Source organism: Myxocyprinus asiaticus, chromosome 17, assembly GCF_019703515.2.
Source record: "Myxocyprinus asiaticus isolate MX2 ecotype Aquarium Trade chromosome 17, UBuf_Myxa_2, whole genome shotgun sequence".
Classification (NCBI taxonomy): Eukaryota; Metazoa; Chordata; class Actinopteri; order Cypriniformes; family Catostomidae; genus Myxocyprinus; species Myxocyprinus asiaticus.
In genome coordinates this window covers 23468559-23488617 of record NC_059360.1, presented here as the reverse complement: position 1 = coordinate 23488617, position 20059 = coordinate 23468559, and the positions used below count along the sequence as shown (strand labels likewise).

Sequence of the window (20059 nt, the reverse complement as noted above, 5' to 3'; positions counted from 1 at the left end):
TCAATGTGATTTTTCCTTGTGTATAAAAATGTACAAATAATGTATAAACACTAATGCAACTTTCTGAGATTCAATTGGATGAAGAATGTAGACATCCCAAGTCTTAAGGAAATTCATGTGCTATTTTCCTTTTTCAATGATTGTGCCAAAAGGCCCATGCAGTCTGTTAGATCTGTCCTTACTATCTTTTTGCCTCTGACCAGAGACTCAGTATGTATAGTAAAGAGGAAAGAGACTATGGACAAGAAATTGTCATGCTCATGCTCACATTATAAAACTGAGTTCATGTTTATGACCATGATGGGCAACAAATAAAATTACTGACAGAAGCTGGGTTTTTTTCTATTATATACCTTGAGTATTTTGCAGAGTTGTGCCCTGAAGATCCGTGCTTTCAGCTAGATGTTCTCCACTAACTAGCCTCCAAGAGGATTGTGTATTTGAAACCGACCATCCACAGGAGCCCGACTCAAATGAACAGTGCGAACCCAAGGGTAAAGCATCTGCAAAGACATTCAGCAAATGATGAAACATCTGACCAATCTAAATGAGCAGAATACAGATGATTTTTTGTCTACAAACATTAGTAAATCTAAAAGCTCATCAAATTATAATTACACACTTTTCCTTAAAAGTTCCTTTTAATAATTTATTTTCCTTTCCAACATTGTCTCATGATATTCCACTACTTCCATTTATCTATTAAGTCCACTCAAATATGATTATGATGAACATGAAATCAATTAAGTTTGTGTAGTTTGTTTTGCAAACTGTGTACACTGTAAAAACGTTTTGTCAGGTAACCTAAAAGTGTGCTTCACGTGGTAACATGTAAATAAACTGATTTCATTAAAGTAATTTTTTAAGGATTAGATCAGGTAGAAGTAGTTAAGAAACAACTGTATGTTCATGCTTTTACAGTGTAGTTTGTTTTGCTAAGACCAAAAAATATTTTTTTTTTTTTTTTAAATGTAAAAATCAGGGGTGAATTCACTAAGAATGAATTTAGCCCACTGATAGTGTTGTTAATTTGCACATGTTGTCTGCATTTTTTTAGCACCCAAATGACTAAAGGAATTATGCAAATCAAATCACTTTTCAGATATTTTCGCAAATAATTCGCACGGCTGTATTTATGCAATAAAATACCTTAACTTTGAAATAACTAAAGACACCACAATTTATGATATTTCTCACACCTTTGTGTTCACTTTACACTAACAACAGTTATGGTGATATGGAACAGGGGTAGGTCAATTGTTGGCCAAATGTTACACTTCAGGGTCCCACAACATTGAAGAATCCAACACCAATAATTTAATTTCTTACTAGAAATACCAATTTACTGTTAATATTTTTAATGGAACTCAAGCACATGTTGTGCTTTTTACTTGTCTAGAGGATCAATTAGGTATAGACCTAAAATAAAATACACCTAAATACTGACTGCAAATAAACAACTAAATGACGGGACTCCAACGAATGTGTAACAAAATGTTCTCAGGAGGTGTTGGGTGGAGAGGGAAGGACAGATTTAACTAATTCACAGATTTATTATGGCAGACACTTTTAAGAACATCATGGATGCAGTTAATAAGAGTTACTTTAATAATTTTCATAAGGATGCCGAGTGAAACCCTGTTATATATGCGTTTATATCTTGAGTTAAGTTTTTTTTTCTTACCCCGTAGTTTTATTTTATTTTTTTATTTAATTTAATTTATTTTTTTAAGCATAAACCTCACTATATTTTGTTGGATTTGAACTGAAAACAAGAAGAAGAAAAAAAAATTGTCATTGAGGTAAGAAAACTAAACTTAATTCAAGATATATTCTTTGAAAATAAGTCTTAATATCTTATGCAGTTTTTCTTCTCAAGTAAATTTATATTGTTTTAAGGATTAAGGTTATTGTGTTAAATTACTTAGATATTTTACTGTAAAACAAGACAAAAATATTGATTCATGTTATGTGAGCATGTGATCAGAGAAATCTTTAATACATTTTTATCACCTGTAACTTTAGGTACAACAATATAGAGGCATTTTTTCCCCCACTGTGATATATGACAGTTGTTCTCACCTCGGTGGATTATTACGGTAAGCGCTGTGTGGCAAATGCTAAAATCTACAAAGTTCTTTGTACGTAGACATTACCGTAATTATAAATTATGTAATTATCAATCTATGCATAGTTCAAACACTAATGAAGATTAACTAAATCAATAAACATGGGAAAGCAACAATGATGCATTTCAGGCCCTTGTTGTAAATATCAGACTTGCAGCTCTTTACTCAGTGGAAAACTTTGACATTTGCTAATCCAATGACTCCAGAGAAAGGATTAACAATTTATCATGGCTTTATGCTTTAATACATCTAATGTGAATGACACACAGCCAGCAAGTTACTCAATGGCCCCCTTTCACATCACCCTGTCACCCTGCTCTTCATACTTTAATTGTGCACTCTCAACGAAATGCAAATTGGCAAGAATGATTTGGCAAATCTTACAAGGATTTATATTTTAAAGGCCACCTTTCAGAGAAATGTTTCAACTATCATAAATTAAATGCTGAATGCTGGAGAGGTGGGGTGAGCCTGTTCTTTTACATTTAAAATTGTTCAAAAACATTAACTTCTGTATCTTTAAAAGATTAAAAGAGCGCTATAGCTTAAAGAATATTTCGGGTTCAATACAAGTTGAGTTCAATCGACAGCATTTGCGGCATAATATTTCGACTCGTCCCTCCTTTTTTTAAAAAGAGCAAAAATTGAAGTTACAGTGAGGCACTTCCAATGGAAGTGAATGGGGCCAATTTTTTGAGGGTTTAAAGGCAGAAATGTGAAGCCTATAATTTTATAAAAGCACTTTCATTAATTCTTCTGTTAAAACTCATGTATTAATTTAGCTGAAAAGTTTTTTTTAAATTGTAATTTTTACAGTCATTTTAGGGTTTGTTGACATTACATAGTCATGGCAACAAAGTTGTAAAAATGGCCATAACTTTACACAGAAAAGGTTAGTAAGTGATTTTATCACACTAAAATCATGTCAACACACTCATTGTTTATGTCTTGTGGCTATACTTTTGAAATAGTGAGTATTTTAATGTTTACAGATTGGCCCCATTCACTTCCACTGTAAGTGCCTCACTGTAAACCAGATTTTTGCTTTTTTTAAAGAAAAGGAGGGCAAGTCAAAATACATTTTTGTGGTAATCAATATTATCTCACAAATGCTGTCGATTGAGTTAAACTTGTATTGAAGCTGGAATATTATTTTAAATGTTCTAAATAGACATGCTCAGTTATTGCATAATTCTGGCCAGTGTAATTGGTTTACAATAACTGTACTCATAGACTGATAAACAGAAACTACTGTATATATCTTCAAGGCTCATCAAATATTTATAAAATCTTATTTTGCTAACCGCATATGAATCCTTCATCCTCCCCTAGTGGGCAGTCAGTATGCAAATCACACACTCGTCTCTTCTCTATACAGCCTCCAAAATCACAGTGAAATGATGATAATTTTTCACATTCTGAAACAACATCCAAATCGAAATCCTCATAACCTGTGAAAAACAAAAGAAAACCAGAAGATTTAGCTCAGAAGTACTACACATACATAATGATAAAATAATTATTTTTAGCATTAAACAAAAAATGCTGTTGGCATACAATAGTATCACAGTGATACAGTAGAAATGCTCTAAAGATGTCATAAGTCATAATTTTAGATAATAAAGTGCTTACCCATGACACAGTCCTTCAGCTCCAGCGAATCAAATGCGAGAAATCCGACATCATGGCTGCTACAGGAAGAGTACTGCACAGACACCTGGAAGGGCTCGTCTAACTTACCAATCAGAGCCTCAAGCACCTCCCACTGTGATCTGGGCGACAAAGAAAGAAATGAAGATGTATGGTTTGGAACTACATGAGTCTGTATATCTACTTAAACGACAGAGAGAGCAAAACTGAGAGACACTTTGCAAAGACCTTGAAGTACTCATATTCCATATCATTAAAAAATCCCTTATGCTTACATCCTTACATGAGAGCGGTCTCACAGCTGCATGTGTGAGTGCTTCATTAGATGTATAAGCTTGTATAGTACACAGCAGGAGATAATGCAAACTAAACATGGGTCTCTAAGTCTAAACAGAAACAGATATTATAAGTGTATAACTGATTTGTATAATACACCACACTCCATGCAACCCCAGGTTTTTAGGCTCAGTGCCAAACAATCCAATCCAGAGAGTAAAATCATGATTGTTCAGGCCCATTCTAAATTGCATTGCATCACCATCTATTTCTAGCCCTCTGTCAGAAAAAAATAGGGCAAAATAAATATCTACCTTTAGAAACAAAATGCTTTCAACCATCTCGGTTGCGATGTGCTCAGCATAAGAAAATCAGTAAGTACATCATCTCCATAACAAAAGTCTTTTGGTTGACTTTTTTTTTTTTATTGTGGTTACAGAATGCTGCTTGATGCTGTCCTGCTTGTAAGTAAAGCATATGCCAATAATCTCTCACTTATTTACAGTAGCTCTGAGACATGTCAGTTCTCCTTTTAAGGTCTGTCAGTTAGATTCATTGTAACATTGCCACTGCATGCAGATACTGTAAGTTGTGTGATATAAACAAGTACAAAAAAGACAGCTGAAGGACATAAAATGTTTTTTTTATATAATGTTTGGAAATGATAAAACAAAATCTACACTTTTAAATCTAAAAGGTAAACTTATTTGGACTCTTTCTGGTTGTCAAACATAGGTGGAAAATATCCATAGGTACTGTTATGAACAACTAGGGCACCTGTGTAAACTTGAGGAGAAATAGAAATGCAAGCGGTAATTCTGTCAGAAAGACTTGTTGAATCTTTACACCATTCATTCAATTCAGGCATCTCATAAAATCATAATCCAGCCTCTGCTTTATAAACCCTGCAAAGCTTTCTCTCATTGCTCATTATACCTCTGTTTGTTTTCACCCCACTCCACCCCATCACCACCAGTTTAGGTTTAGCGCTGAACCGTAGGACAGGGCATATGCCAAAGGAAACTAATTTATCACAATATTTGTGATCAATTCTCATTTATTCCCATTCTTTCTGGTAGAACTGACTTCATACATCAACTAAGAATCAACTTGACACCAGTTGGTTAAAAATCATAGCAAAAATTGCTCATAAAAGTGAAGTTTGCTCTGAGTAAACCACTTGGTTTGATATTCTGTTATCTAATGCAATGACACTCAGACATTTTTTTGTGGCTCATGTGTCGTTCTGGGCCACTATATGTAACTTTTTTTGCTTTAAAATTTTTGTTTCTCATTGTTTGAGGCAATTAAAAATAAAATCACGGTTGAACGCAGAAGGCTCACCTGCCAACCCTATGTTCCTTGATTGTAAGAGCTAATGGCTTGATGACTGAGGAATCAGTCGTTTTCACAAAGGCAGATAAGTTTCCTGTGTGTGGTTCTGGCTGGAAGCGAGCGAGGCGCAAATGACAGAGTGGCCCACTGTGGAGTTCTACAGGACTGGTCATGTGGAAACTACATCTCCCAGAGGACAACTGAGTTGAGCTGGTATTTAGTAACAGAAAATGACCTGTTGAAAGGAAGGAAAACTTTAAAACATTATAGGACTGCAACTAATGGTTATATTGCCAATCTATACCAAAAAGCTATGCCTGTTTATGCAAAACATCCTTAAATGATGTATAAATAATAGGGAGAGTTACCATTCATACCTTCAGATTTTCCAGCGGAATGATCTTTGATTGGTAAGACACCCCGTATATTGGATCTGTGTTGCTGTGGTGACGTGACATACCAGTCCCCTCCAGTGCTGTGACTGGATAAGGTCCAAGAACATGGAGATTCAAAATCACAGAAGGAAACTGTAGAAGGATAAAGTAACAATATTTTAGAGGGTTAAAGGAAGTCACAACAAACACGGTGGTGACAAAACAATGACATAAGCTTTATTCCACATGAAATGCATAATCAGCTGTAATAGAAATACAAATTATAATAGAGGAGAGAATAATAAGTCTGTATATCTGGAATTGTACAGTCAGCAATACAGATATATCAGAAAACACACAGGCCAATCTGGCATAAACACAGAACAAGACCATAAGGAAACCCCAAAACAGTTTAGAACATAAATTATAGTAGTACAGTGTGAAAGACACCCCTCATATTTTCTAAATGATTTGCACAATTCTAGATGGCAAATACATATTTTCAATCTTCATTGCGCTCTTGACAGATTAATATATTAGTACTGGTAAATATTTAATCTGATCCAGCACTGTTTATATCACTAAAAGTGAAAGCAGGGCAAATATAATGAAACTAAATAGAAAAAATAAATCTTGACATATTCTTTATCCTGATAAAAGATCAAATTTTTTCTCCATTCTGACGGTTGATGTGAACATTAACTGAAGCTCCTGACTCGTATCTGCATGATTTTATGCACTGCACTGCTGCCACACGATTGGCTGATTAGATAATTGCAGGGATGATTCTTGGTGCCAGGCAGGTTCGAACTGACAAAGTCTACGGTAACTCAGATAACTACTCTTTACAATTGTGGTGAGAATTATATCAACTCAGAATGCTATCCTGAAATGTGGGTTGGAGCTGTTTTGGTGGCTCAAGGGGGACCTACACAATATTAGGCAGGTGGTTTTAATGTTGTGGCTGATCGGTGTGTGTGTGTGTGTGTATATATATATATATATATATATATATATATATATATATATATATATATATATATATATATATATATATACAGTATATACACACACACACACACACACACACACACACACACAATATTAACATATTGTATATGTTATCAACATATACAATATTATTTATGAAGAATGTTTTTAAATTGGGGGGTTTCTAAAATAAATTTAACAAATGTTTGGCAATTAGTCCACCGTATTTGTAAATGGTGAGCTTTTAGATTTGAGTGTGAAAAATTGCAAGCGGCAGTCCAGAAATGCCCCAGAACTGAAGAGGTAAACGAATAATTCCCCCAAAATGAAAATTCTGTCATCATTTACTCCCTCATATCATTGCAAACCCGTATGACTTACAGTATGTTAGACAGAATGCTAGTGTCAGTCACCATTCACTTTCATTGCATCTTTTTCCCCTACAGTGAAAGTTAATGGAGACTGAAGGACCCGAAATGCTTTATACCAAATTGAAGAACGAACGGGTGTGACATCATTTAGAACAAAATCTGGCCTAAAAGAATGTTTTTGCATTCGTTTCAGTGATTCGGAACAGCTTGCCTGGGTGAACTTTTAGGAAAAATTCTTACCGGCTTCTAAACACCATCATACTTTTGTCTTTATTCTGCACATTAACACTTTTATACACTCATCTTTGCAATAGTATCAGTGTCATCAAAAATTATAATCACAGTGTAACTGACACATTTTATTGCTGCGTGTAGCGTATTAGCGCATTAGCTTCATGAATTCAAAATGTAAATAAGACAAATTAAACAATTTCTACTGCATATATATTACTTTAAACCATCATCGAGTGGTTAAAACAAATTTTACTGACCTCTGACCTTTACTGATGTGAATTCTACTCATAGAATGAGGCATAAAGTCATTGATAACATTAATGTAGTTTTAAGGTCACATTGGTTAAGCTTACATGTAGCATCCTCATGTTTAAATGTACTCCTAAACGCCTCCCACAGAGGTGTGGCCGGTGTCTGAATAATCGCAAAAAGTATACCATTGCTCGGCTGTTTAGAACTTCTTTTTACCCCATAAAGAAGAACGAAGCAGAACTTCTCCGGAAGTATATCAGGGCCTTGAGACTGAATACTCTGCCTTATATCTCCTCTTGAGTTCCACAGAAAAAACAAAGTAATTAAGGTTTGGAACAACGTGAGGGTGAGTAAATTATGATAGTATTTTCATTTTTGGGTGAACTATCCCTTTAAGGACACAACCATTAAGAAATATTCAACATGTTTTTGGAGTGATATATTAAAAGAAAAAGATATTACAAGCCCACTGAAACCATCTGTCTTAAATCGTATCTGTCAGTTATTAGTTTTTATAAAAGAGTGATTGTTTGTAAACAGATTCTGGAAGAAATTGGTTTCAGTGGAACAACTGCACTGGAACGCCCTTGAGAAAAAAACGTAATTAAACTGTCATTCCTCTAAAGTACTTCCAAAAATGCCAAACATAAAAATACAACTAATTAATCAGGACAAGGGTTTGTCAGCATGGACAGGATAAAGAATATCTTCAGGGCTTTCTGTTTGTCATCAGGCATTCCGAGTTGTGTTTGGAATCATGTAAGGCTATTGATGAAGAGAGACCACAGAGTGAAACCACAAACCCCCTCTGGAATTTGACATAAACGTCCCGACGGGAAGTGTCTTGGGTGGAATACTTAACCAAATCATTGTTTCTTCTCAGCTAAATGTGGCAAGTGAAACTTCATAAGAAACATAATGGTCAATAGAACAGTAAAAACCTCAAACTGTTATTAAGGAATCAAACTAGTTATCCTCTGTCTTCATGGTGGTTTGTATGGTTGATCACTTCCTTATAAGAAACAGTTGAGGGGATGAAGTAATAATCAATGTCTTACATTCACTGTCTTCTTTTGGACTGGATTGATGAGGATATGGATGCACTGGAAGATGTTCGACTGCTCTTTCCAACAGAGAACAGCTGCTCCTGAACACTGAAAAGACAACTTAAATAAGCTTTATGAGACCAAAGGTTAACCACACCATCAATAGGAATAAAGCATGTCTTTGCTCTCTTGTAAAATGATTTAATAAATGATGATTACTGGTTAGCAGATGCTTCAAATGAAGCTTTCATATGAAAGAACAAAAGTTTTAGACTGAAGACCATATGGGTCTGTTATCTCTATGTTAGTACCCACAAAGCACCTGAGAAACTTTATGATATTTTAAGGTCTGCCTAGTGGTTTTGCCCAAAGGTGACATTATGCACAGTTCTTTTGTTCTATCAATGAGGAATTTCATTCAGAACAGCTGAATACAGTGCTGAGTATTTTTGAAGACACTGGCCAAGTTTCCACCTGGTATTACGATGTGTCCCGGGTGATCCGATCACGTGTGTTCAGGTGAGACACATCGCTGTTTACACCTGGTTACTTAAATGCGTCTACTGTGACCACTTGTGTTCGGATTTGGAGGGGAGGGTCTCTGTTTCATGATGACATACATCAATCACTGTGTCAGTGTGTTACTGAATGATAATAAATCTCAACAAAGTAAGTAAATACAAAGAAAGTGTGAAAAAAAAAAAAACGGTGCACTGTTTCTCCCAGATGCAATTAAAATGTCATCTAAGCACAAACGCAACATTTCGAGCAGAATTATCCATTATTTTAGTGTATTACCTGTATTAAAGGAGCTTCAGGTGATATCAGACACACTAAAGAAGATCAATGAAGCTCTCGTGTTTGTGTTTGTTTCCGCTTTTAAAAATTTCCAAATGGACGGTTAAATTCCTTTATAATCGCTTGTAACCGGCAAACTTTAAACTCTTGTTTTAGTGACTCTAGGTTGATTGACAGGTGAGGGGCGGCACTTCACTGCTGCCAGAACGCATACAGGACATATTACTGTTTACACCTCAAATGCGATGTGGTGGTCACATGCGTTTTTGACCACATTTGTATGTGGTTTTTGTGATCCGATCACAAAATGGTTTAGACCTGTATTTAGGGCTGACCACATGTGATCGGATCACCCCAAAGCCATCTTAATACCAGGTGGAAACATGGCCATAATGCAGTTCTGTTCATCAGCTAAAATTCATTGTAAGACCATCAGCACCCAGGACTATCCTTTTATAAAAACATATAGATTACAATATAAGACTAAAGAGAGAGTAGGGCTCTTAAAGGGATAGTTCACCCAAAAATGAAAATTCTCTCATCATTTACTCACACTCATGCTATCCCAGATGTGTAATACTTTCTTTCTTCTGCTGAACACAAATGAAGATTTTTAGAAGACTATTTCAACTCTGTAGATCCATACAATGCAAGTGAATGGTGGCCAGAAATCTGAAGGTCCAAAAAGCATATAAAGGCAGCATAAAAGTAATCCATACAACTCGAGTGGGTAAATTCATCACTTCAGAAGTGATATGATAGGTGTGGGCAATGGCGTAGATTTGTTATGAACATTGAGGGGGAACAAATGTGGGTCCTGCAGGTAGGCGGTGGGGTGGGGGGGGGGGGATAAATAAGATAAATAAATAAAGTATATTCAATGTAGGGATGCCGCTGTGTGAGTTTTTGACGGTTAGATTACCGTCTGAGAAAAAAAAATCATAAATGTAAGATTATTGTGAGTGCGAAACATGTAGTTCATGGCCTTAAACAGTTTTTTCTTCTGCATCAGTTTATTGAAGCAATCCGTTGTTCTGTCAGACACCCCAACATAAAGAATTGGCAACAGACTCTAAATATTATCCACAACACCTTACAAATAAACCTGTGGACTATGCATAATACGGGAACATTGCTTATAGCAGGCAATTTAAAGTCCAATCATGACTTTTTACAATTTACAATTTACATTTATTGTTGAATGTGGTGAATTTGTACAGAAGCAATGCTTTAAATAATGAGGACAATTTAAAAATGCAACTTTTCAAAGTTTACTTGCTGATAGTAACTACACGCAATGCACTGCACGCTTTAAACATTACAAAAAGTGGCATCTTTAATTCATCACTTTAAAATCACCACAGCTAACAATATTAAACTTACTAGATTGTTGTTGGACGATTAGTGGAGCATCCGGTCCCATTTGTAGAATGTGTTTCTTTCTATGACTTCTGTCTGCATAATTTACATCCGTCGTCTTCAGTCAGTCATTTAAATGCTGCCAAACAACCAATTTAAGTTGCTTTTTTGATGGATATGAGTCTGGTATATCGTATTCCTCTGTTATATTTTGATATTTGTGTGTTTAAGCTTCGGTTTCATGTGAATTGAAAGTTCATGTTCAGTTCGCGACACCTGGCCATTAAAGCACCACGCGGCCACCATCCGTAACCATAGCAACAGCTCCAGTACCCACAAGAGTTTTCCCATTTAGCTTACAAAATCTTATGACATTTTTTTTTAGATTATATATTTATACATTATATCTAATATTTTTGTCATGTGTAAATAAAGCCTTTCACGGTTTTCAACCGTGGATTCTAAATTCTTACAGTCAAATTAACAGTATAATCATGTCATCCCTAATTCAATGCATAATCATAAATATTTATACACTGTATCATATAAAAAATTCCAAAAAAGCATTAGGGTTGGGGCCTGGGTAGCTCAGCGAGTATTGATGCTGACAACCACCCCTGGAGTCACAAGTTCGAATCCAGGGTGTGCTGAGTGACTCCAGCCAGGTCTCCTAAGCAACCAAATTGGCCCGGTTGCTAGGGAGGGTAGAGTCACCTGGGGTAACCTCCTCGTGGTCACGATTAGTGGTTCTCGCTCTCAATGGGGCACGTGGTAAGTTGTGCGTGGATTGCGGAGAATAGCATGAGCCTCCACATGCTGGGAGTCTCTGCGGTGTCATGCCACGTGATAAGATGCGTGGATTGACTGTCTCAGAAGCAGAGGCAACTGAGACTTGTCCTCCGCCACCCGGATTGAGGTGAGTGTTGGGCCTCATGTACTCAGATATGAGACAAAGGCAGGCCTACATGCAGTCATAAAGCCTGACTGAGGCCTACATGCAGCCTGATAACAACCGCGCCAAAATCAAACAAAGGGAGTGGAAAACAGACTACAGATCCCATGAAGCCTTGCTCACTTTACACCTATGTGTGAAATTCTGAAGGATCGAACTCTCAATTGGGTGAGGTGCACAACAGAATGCGTCCCTCAACCATGATGTCATCGGGAGTATATAAGCCTCGGAGACCTTTCTGAGCGTTGCTTCCAGCGACAGTATGTGCCTCTAGATGCAGCTCTGCTGCTCCCAGGTGTAGCCATATTTCCCAAGGAAGTTAAGTAAGTATCTAAAACTTTAGCCATACAATCTCCATCTCGCTGGACGAGTTGAGATTTCTCCGTGTTCCACCGAGCCCGCTAACGGATCCACGTCTTCACCCTTTTGCCTGCAGAAGTGAAGAAAGATGTCTTTTCCTTTTTCAGCCGAGTCAACTTTGCTGTATTCTCTACCAACCCGCCAAGAATCAGCTGCCATACCACCCACCGACAGAGCGAGAAAACGGCCTCCTGTCATCACCCGAGGTTAGAGGAACCGAGTCGGGGTCAAACGACGGACGAACACACATTGTACCCGCATCCTCACGCAACTCAAGTAAGAGGTTTATGTCTGGGCAGAGATAGATTATTACAGTGTGTTATTCTTGTGTATCAAGGCTATTGCTTGTATGGTTTACGGACCGCCGAGTCCGCTCATTGCTGCTAATAATACTCAAGGTATTACTGTAACTTACTGTTACCCCGAATGAGATTTGCTGTGTTGTCGTCCAACCACGTTGGACTGTTGTGTATTTCCGCCAACGTGGGTGAGACTGGCACACTGAGTTTATCCATTAAAGAACCAATGACCGTGGCGGACGGATTACGATCCGTTCAGTGCTGAGAAAAGCAACAGGTACCAGGTGACACCGCCGTCTAATTAGGCGATACCAACTCATTCAACGGAGGGGGGACTTCAGTTTTTTATTGTCTCAATATGACAGACTCATAGCCACGCAATTGCAAGGTATGTCAAATGAAATGAAATATTTTCACCGTTGATAAAAATATATAAACAAGGACAGATGCAAATCACCCCTTCACAGCATTGTAATGTGTGCCCCCCATCTCCTCCAATTCTATGCCAGTTGGTGTGGGTAAGAAACATAAATATTTAAGTACTTTTTTACTGTAAATCTCCGCTTTCACTTAAAAGTGTGAGTGAAAGTGGAGATTTATAGTAAAAAAAGGACTTAAATATTGATCTGTTTCTTACCCACACTTACCATATTGCTTTTGAAGACATGGATTTAACCATTACAGTCATATGGATTATTTTTACGCTGCTTTTATGTGCTTTTTGGATTTTCAGATTTCTGGCCACCATCGAATTGCTTAGAGAGGAACAACGAAACTGAGATATTCTTCAAAAAGTCTTCATTTGTGTTCTGCTGAAGAAAGAAATTCATACACATGAGGGATGGCATGGAGGTGATTAAATGATGAGAGAATTTTCATTTTTGGGTGAACTATTCCTTTTAAGGAGACTTAACATACAGATGTTTTTGTTCGTTTTTTTGTTAAAAATGTTAAGTGGACATATAAATAAATGTTAAAGATGTTAACATTTATTGAATATTTGTATAATATTTAAATTTACAGTGTGTATTAATATTATAATAAATAATACATACGTAATATATTATATATATTCTTATTCTTATTCTTTTTATGAGAATAAAAATGTTTATTCTATGTTATTATTATAATGTTAAAACACCCGCTTATTTTTGGCATGTGAAGTTTAACTTTCTAAAACAACAACAATGCTGTTTCAACAAAGGTTTAGACTAGCAATGGATTGTGATTAACTGAATTGGGCCACTTTTCAAACAAAGTCATTCTGTTGTGTATTGAATTAGCACAAAATTAACCAAATTATAACAGTATTTCAATGACTATTGCTTTCACAATGGGATCTAAATCTTTTAAATGCCTTCTTACTGTAGTTAAAGAAATAAGAAACAGTGTGAGCCTGTGTTTGATCTTGCAGTTACTGGCACACATGAAAACATCTTTAAAAAAATTTTTTTTTTTTTTTTTTTTTTTTTTTATGTTCTTTAAATTTGTTTGCTGCATACATGCATGAAAATGGGAAGAGTGTTCTTACAGTATATACATTTTCATGTATTTTGTTTTTTTTATAATTTATATTTCTAAGTGCTGAATCATATTTTAATATTTGGGGAGATAAGAGGTTGCCATAGCAAAAAAGTCCATAATCTGTTATAAAAACATACAACATTTGAGAAATGGTATTTATCACAACAATAGCTTGCCAAAATCAGCACTGTAATGAATATGCATTGCCAGTTGTGACCAACACTATTACACCATCCCTGGAGTACACTGTTCTTGTCATTTCCTGGCTCTAAATCAGATCCATTTGATGTATGCTCAAGAATTTCTTAAGTGGGGCTTCTTCGAATGCCCCACCACTGCACTAATATAATCCCTTAATTTCAATGGCATCAACTGGATCCAGTTAACAAATAAAGCCTCTGGAATGCTAATGAAGAGAGCCATGAAGTCATAAAAAAGCAGGAACTGAAAAATCCATACTGATGACTTTTATGTTCAGATAAAATTATTAATAAAGAATTTTAAGAACATTTTAGAACCCATTTTAACCTGAAATGCACTACATCACCAAAGTGCATGGACGCCATCTTCTAATTAAAGGAATAGTTCATCCAAAAAGTGAAAATTCATCATCATTTACTTATCTTCATGTAGTTCCAAACCTGTATGACCTTGTTTCCTTCATGGAACACAAAATGAGATGTTAGCCTCAGTCACCATTGACTTTCATTGTATATTTTTTCTATACTATGGCAGTGAATTGTGACTGAGGCTGTCATTCTGCCTAACATTTCATTTTGTGTTTCATGGAATAAAGAAAGTCATACAAGTTTGTAACAACATGAAGTTGAGTAAATCATGACAGAATTTTCATTTTTGATGAAATTATTCCTTTAACAGTTTTGGTCATTTCAGCTACACCCATTATTAACTAATTGCCCATCAGGGTGTTTTCTATGGCTGCCACTTTGCCAGTAGATCCTGATAAAACAGTGTTCAAACTGCTCAAGACAGCTGTGACAAATATCCTAGTTCAGAATGAGTGTTCAATTGAAATATTGTAAACAAGCTTTTAAAGCATAGAAAATAAACACATGGCAAAATTTAGCAACAAAGACAATGAAGAGAGAGAATGCTCAATCACACCCATGGCCCACAGGCAAACTGTCATGTGACAAAAATAATGTGATCTTCTCCTAAATATACAAACTGACCGCAAATGCTGAAACAGAAGTTGTAAAAGTTTATCATAACAATGGGCAAGCCTCATATATTTCAACCACAAAGAACATCCTCTTTCTAGTATGTGACATCATACAGTTGGCATCAAAGATCTTGCACAAAACATTTTATATTAACCAAGGGCATTGGCAAATGTATTAGTCACACTATCAGTAATAAACTAAATGTGTTTAAATAATGGAACTACATGCTGTTCAAAGGGTAAATCCAAGAGTCCCCTAAAATGTTGAGCTCTCATTATTTGAAGACATAAGCAATAAAGATTTGTTGCAAAGTTATAGTTTGACTGTTTTAGTGTCATTTACTTCTGATTATATACATAAATACTCTACTTGTTGGATTTGCCAGGTTCTGCATTAGAACCTGCCTGGCCATTCTCCATTGATGTCTCTCATCAACAAGCTGTTTCCATCTGCAGAACTGCCGCTCACTAGATGTTTTCTGTTTTTGGCACCATTCTGAGTAAACTTTAGAGACTGTTGTGCGTGAAAATCCCTGGATATCAGCAGTTACAGAAATACTCAAACCAGCCCGTCTGGCACCATCAATCATGCCACAGTTGAAATCACTGAGATCACATTTTTCCTCCAATCTGATGGTTGATGTAAACATTAACTGAAGCTCCTGACCTGTATCTGCATGATTTTATGCATCACACTGCTGCCACACAATTGGCTGATTAGATAATAGCATGAATAAGTAGGTGTACAGGTGTTCCTAATAAAGTGGTCGGTGAGTGTATATCAAGCATTTACAATATATACGGTAAAAAGGAACAAGGAACATGGGCAAGGATCTGGATTTTACTAGCTCTCTCAGTGAAGAATTCATCTGGGGGGTCTGTCCCTCAGCAAGAGCAAAGTCCAGTTGTCAACACTGGCTACGATTTGCATCTATTTTGTTCTGCCAAGAGAGGACACTCTGTCGCATCTGCATATGTGACGGCCCTCTGATTTGTATCCAAGTGGTGCAACGTGATTTCTGGCCTACCTGTTCCGCCCTGATAGGGTAACAGAGGAACATATGACAGCTGGGCTTTATTAACTACACACTGTCAGTGGAGGGCTGTCAGACCTCAACATGATACCTAGCTGACTCAAGAGTCTGCTGAGAGAGTGCCCACGTCTGAGGCTTGATCCTTTTCTTTCTTCCTCTGAGGATAATGCTGATTTTTAATTCTCTCCATTTGAGGTGAGAGGCCATCCGCACCACTAGTGCCTAATGCTTTGGAGGAGCTCAAACATTCAGTGTGGGTTTAAGCATCAGGCAAGGTGCTTAAAGATTGAAAGTGTGCTGACTAAAGTGTTGTACTGATTAATTACTTTTGAGTGTTTTTTTTTTTTTTTTTTAGATGAAGAAGACAATTGTACCAGATCTGGTAAGAAACTAAAAACTAATCAATGCTATTACACAGCAAACCAATTTCACAAGATAAAAGGCTATTTGCTTAACCATGAAAAAGACTGGTTTGATACAATGGCACCAAAAAGCATTTGTCCACATAAACCACACTTAAAAAATGCATGACTGTCTTTGCATTATATAACAAAATATCAAACCAAGTTGTATTTAATTTAAAGAAATATAGCGCAAACACACTTTCAAGCAAAACATTTTTACTAGAAGTAGTTTGTTAGGTTTCAAATGATAAAACAATAAAAAGCACTGGGGTAAAATTACTAATAAAAGTGAAGTTAGTTCTGAGAAAAGTATATCATCGTTTGTTTGCAGGTGCCACCTGGTTTGATATTTTGTAGGCTATCTAATGCAAAGGCATTTAAACATTTTAAAGTGTACCTTACATGTAAGAGTCCAAAAGTGTCCAAATACCTTTTGGGGCCACTGTACATCTGAACTCTAAATCCAGAGTCCCTTTGGATATGAGACAGTGCCACAGATGTTTGAGCTACATCACAAAGTCTCACTTTTGTTCTTCTCATCTTTTCAGAAGCTCAGAAAAACATGGACAAACAATAAGGCCAATATTCAAATATAATATTGGAATACCAATGGGCAATGAGAATATCAGTAAAACAGAGAGATACTCTAAAGGTGATATTCTTCAAAGACATTTAGTATAGCACATGCACACCAATGTCTAGATCAATCATAACCAGTGTTGGGTGTAATCCAATTATAAAGTAATTAGTTACTGTAATGTAATTACTTTTTTATTTAATGTAATGTAATGTATTACATTTTAAAGTACTGCAATCAGATTACAGTTACTGACTTTCAATTCATTCAGTTACTTTTAAGTAGGGTTATGCTTATTTCTAATATATTATTTATTTCGAGTACATGAATTATGGCCCTGTATCGAGTCATTGTGAAGGAGAAATGTGAAGTGCTGAGTGTATGACTTGTGTGTAATAATGAACAAGGAAGAAATATAGACATTATTGAGCGGAAAAGTTTTTTAAAAAGTAATTTACAGTAAAATAAAGTATTTAGTATTGTGATTAATTTTTCAATGAAGTAATTAGCCTAGTAAAGTAATCTGATTACAAATGTTGAGAAATAATTAGTTATTTGTAGTGGATTACTATTTTTTAAGTAACTTACCCAACACTGATCATAACATACTGTCAGGTTCCTCCAAATGTGTCAAACTCCATATTACTTCCCTAAAAAAAAAAACTTACTTCATTAATGGCTGATCTCTTCAAAGCAACAGCTTCACAGTGGAAAGAACAGCAGTGAGACTGGGAAACTGATATAGTCAACCCCTTGGGATCACACAGTGAACACTCCAATTGGATTTCTGAAAATAGTAAAGCATTTTGGAGAGTAGGAGAGACACAGGCTAGTCTTCTTCAATGAAACATATTGCATCTCTGTCCAATCCATATTGTATTAAAAAAAAACAAATTCACTGAATTGTAGAGTACATATTAATGGTAAAAGCCAGCTATGAAATGAAAAAAATATTTTTTTCCTTAAAGTCCTAGTCTTGGCCTTCCTATCAAATCCATAATGCCAAATGGCTAAAGAAAATGAGCAAATATGTTTATGAGACACACACAAAAACCCAATCTGCAGAGACATCTGTAGGTTGTTAATGATGGTTTTCATGGCTCACTCGAAAAGCGCTCACAGCCACACTCCCAGGGTTCACAAGCCACTCGTGCAAGACCAAACCAGGCTGTCAGCACATATTTTTTAACATCAATTTAGAGCTTAATTGTAGCAGTTAGTGAAGATCACAGAGCATGCTTGGGACTTGTAATTATACAACCGATAATTAAAAGATTGCCCTATTTGACATATTGTATCACACACTACCATGAGGAGGAAAAAACAGGTCATGGCAACAACATAACGAATAATTGGAAAATGGTAAGAAAACACTAATTTAAAATGTTGAGTCTAAATGCTGTAACAAACAAACATTTATGTATACCTTTGCAACAAGTTACAATTTCACCAAATGACGGATGAAAATGTTCTGATAGAAAGAAATCTTAACAAAGCAGATAATTAGTTCAGGAAGACTGAACAAACTGACCCACTTTTAATTGATATTGGTATCCAGAATTGATCAAAAGGACATGTCATTGCTTGTTATACCACAAGACCTTCAGTGGCCCCAAAAAGTATTTGGATATACACTCACTGAGCACTTAATTAGGAACACTATGGTCATCTTCTGCTGTTGTAGCCCATCCACCTCAAGGTTTGACATGCTGTGCATTCTGAGATGCTATTCTGCTCACTGCAATTGTAGCAATTGTTCAGAGTGGTTATCTGAGTTACCGTAGCCTTTCTGTCAGCTCGAACCAGTCTGGGCAATGTTTCCCAAAAGCATTGCAAGCTCAAGTTGATCGTAGAGACCATTGGCACCAATGGTTTCTACGATCTACTTAGGCTTACGATGCTTTTGGGAAATGCAGCCCTGGCCATTCTCCATTGACCTCTCTCATCAACAAGGCGTTTCCGTCCACAGAACTGTCACTCACTGGATGTTTTTTAGTTTTTGGCACCATTCTGAGTAAACTCTAGAGACTGTTGTGTGTGAAAATCCCAGAAGATCAGCAGTTACAGAAATACTCAAAATGGGGCCTGGGTAGCTCAGCGAGTAAAGATACTGCCTACCACCCCTGGAGTCGCAAGTTCGAATCCAGAGCATGCTGAGTGACTCCAGAGAGGTCTCCTAAGCAACCAAATTAGCCCGGTTGCTAGGGAGGGTAGAGTCACATGGGGTAACCTCCTCATGGTCGCGATTAGTGGTTCTCGTTTTCAGTGGGGCACATGGTAAGTTGTGCGTGGATCACAGAGAATAGCATGAGCCTCCACATGCAGAGCCTCCGTGGTGTCATGCACAATGAGCCACATGATAAGATGTGCAGATTGACAGTCTCAGAAGCGGTGGCAACTGAGACTTGCCCTCCACCACCTGGATTGAGGTGAGTTATCGCACCACCTCCAGGACCTACTAAGTAGTGGGAATTGGGCATTCCAAATTGGGAGAAAAGTGGATACAAATATTTAAAAAAGAATAATAATAATAATAGAAAAACGATACTAGTGTTTTATTTTTGGAGACTAGTTTAACACACGTTAATAAATAAATAAATATTTTACACAGTATACAATAAACAAGAGCTGTTCAATTATAGGTTACTGAAACTTTAGTGTATTGTTTAGACCTTTTTATTCAGTGTGCAAAGACAGTGGATAAATAGGCTTGCTTGTCTTTCTAAACAAGAACAGCTGAGGAGCTGCAAGAGGTAATTTCATAGTGAAAACATTATCCTTTTAATACTATTAGCAGTAGATTTACGTGGCTCAAATGTGCAGGCACATCTGCTTTTGGACGATCTAAGACTGACATTTGTGACTTCAACATTTCAAGCATGAATTATATCCTGAAATAATACGTATATGTA

At 36.4% G+C, this 20059-nt stretch overlaps 1 protein-coding gene across 1 annotated transcript in view; it reads right to left on the bottom strand.

The window, feature by feature from the left end:
• The window catches only part of LOC127455014 (tyrosine-protein kinase receptor-like), a 90227-nt gene that overhangs the window by 57594 nt on the left and 12574 nt on the right, over nucleotides 1–20059 (bottom strand). Inside the window, exons 2-7 of the mRNA XM_051722534.1 lie at nucleotides 8670–8765; nucleotides 5768–5917; nucleotides 5400–5625; nucleotides 3762–3901; nucleotides 3434–3580; nucleotides 354–503 (exon numbers count right to left, since the gene is read on the bottom strand). Of these exons, the coding sequence (XP_051578494.1) occupies nucleotides 354–503; nucleotides 3434–3580; nucleotides 3762–3901; nucleotides 5400–5625; nucleotides 5768–5917; nucleotides 8670–8765 (909 nt within the window). The remainder of the gene's footprint in view (nucleotides 1–353; nucleotides 504–3433; nucleotides 3581–3761; nucleotides 3902–5399; nucleotides 5626–5767; nucleotides 5918–8669; nucleotides 8766–20059) is intronic.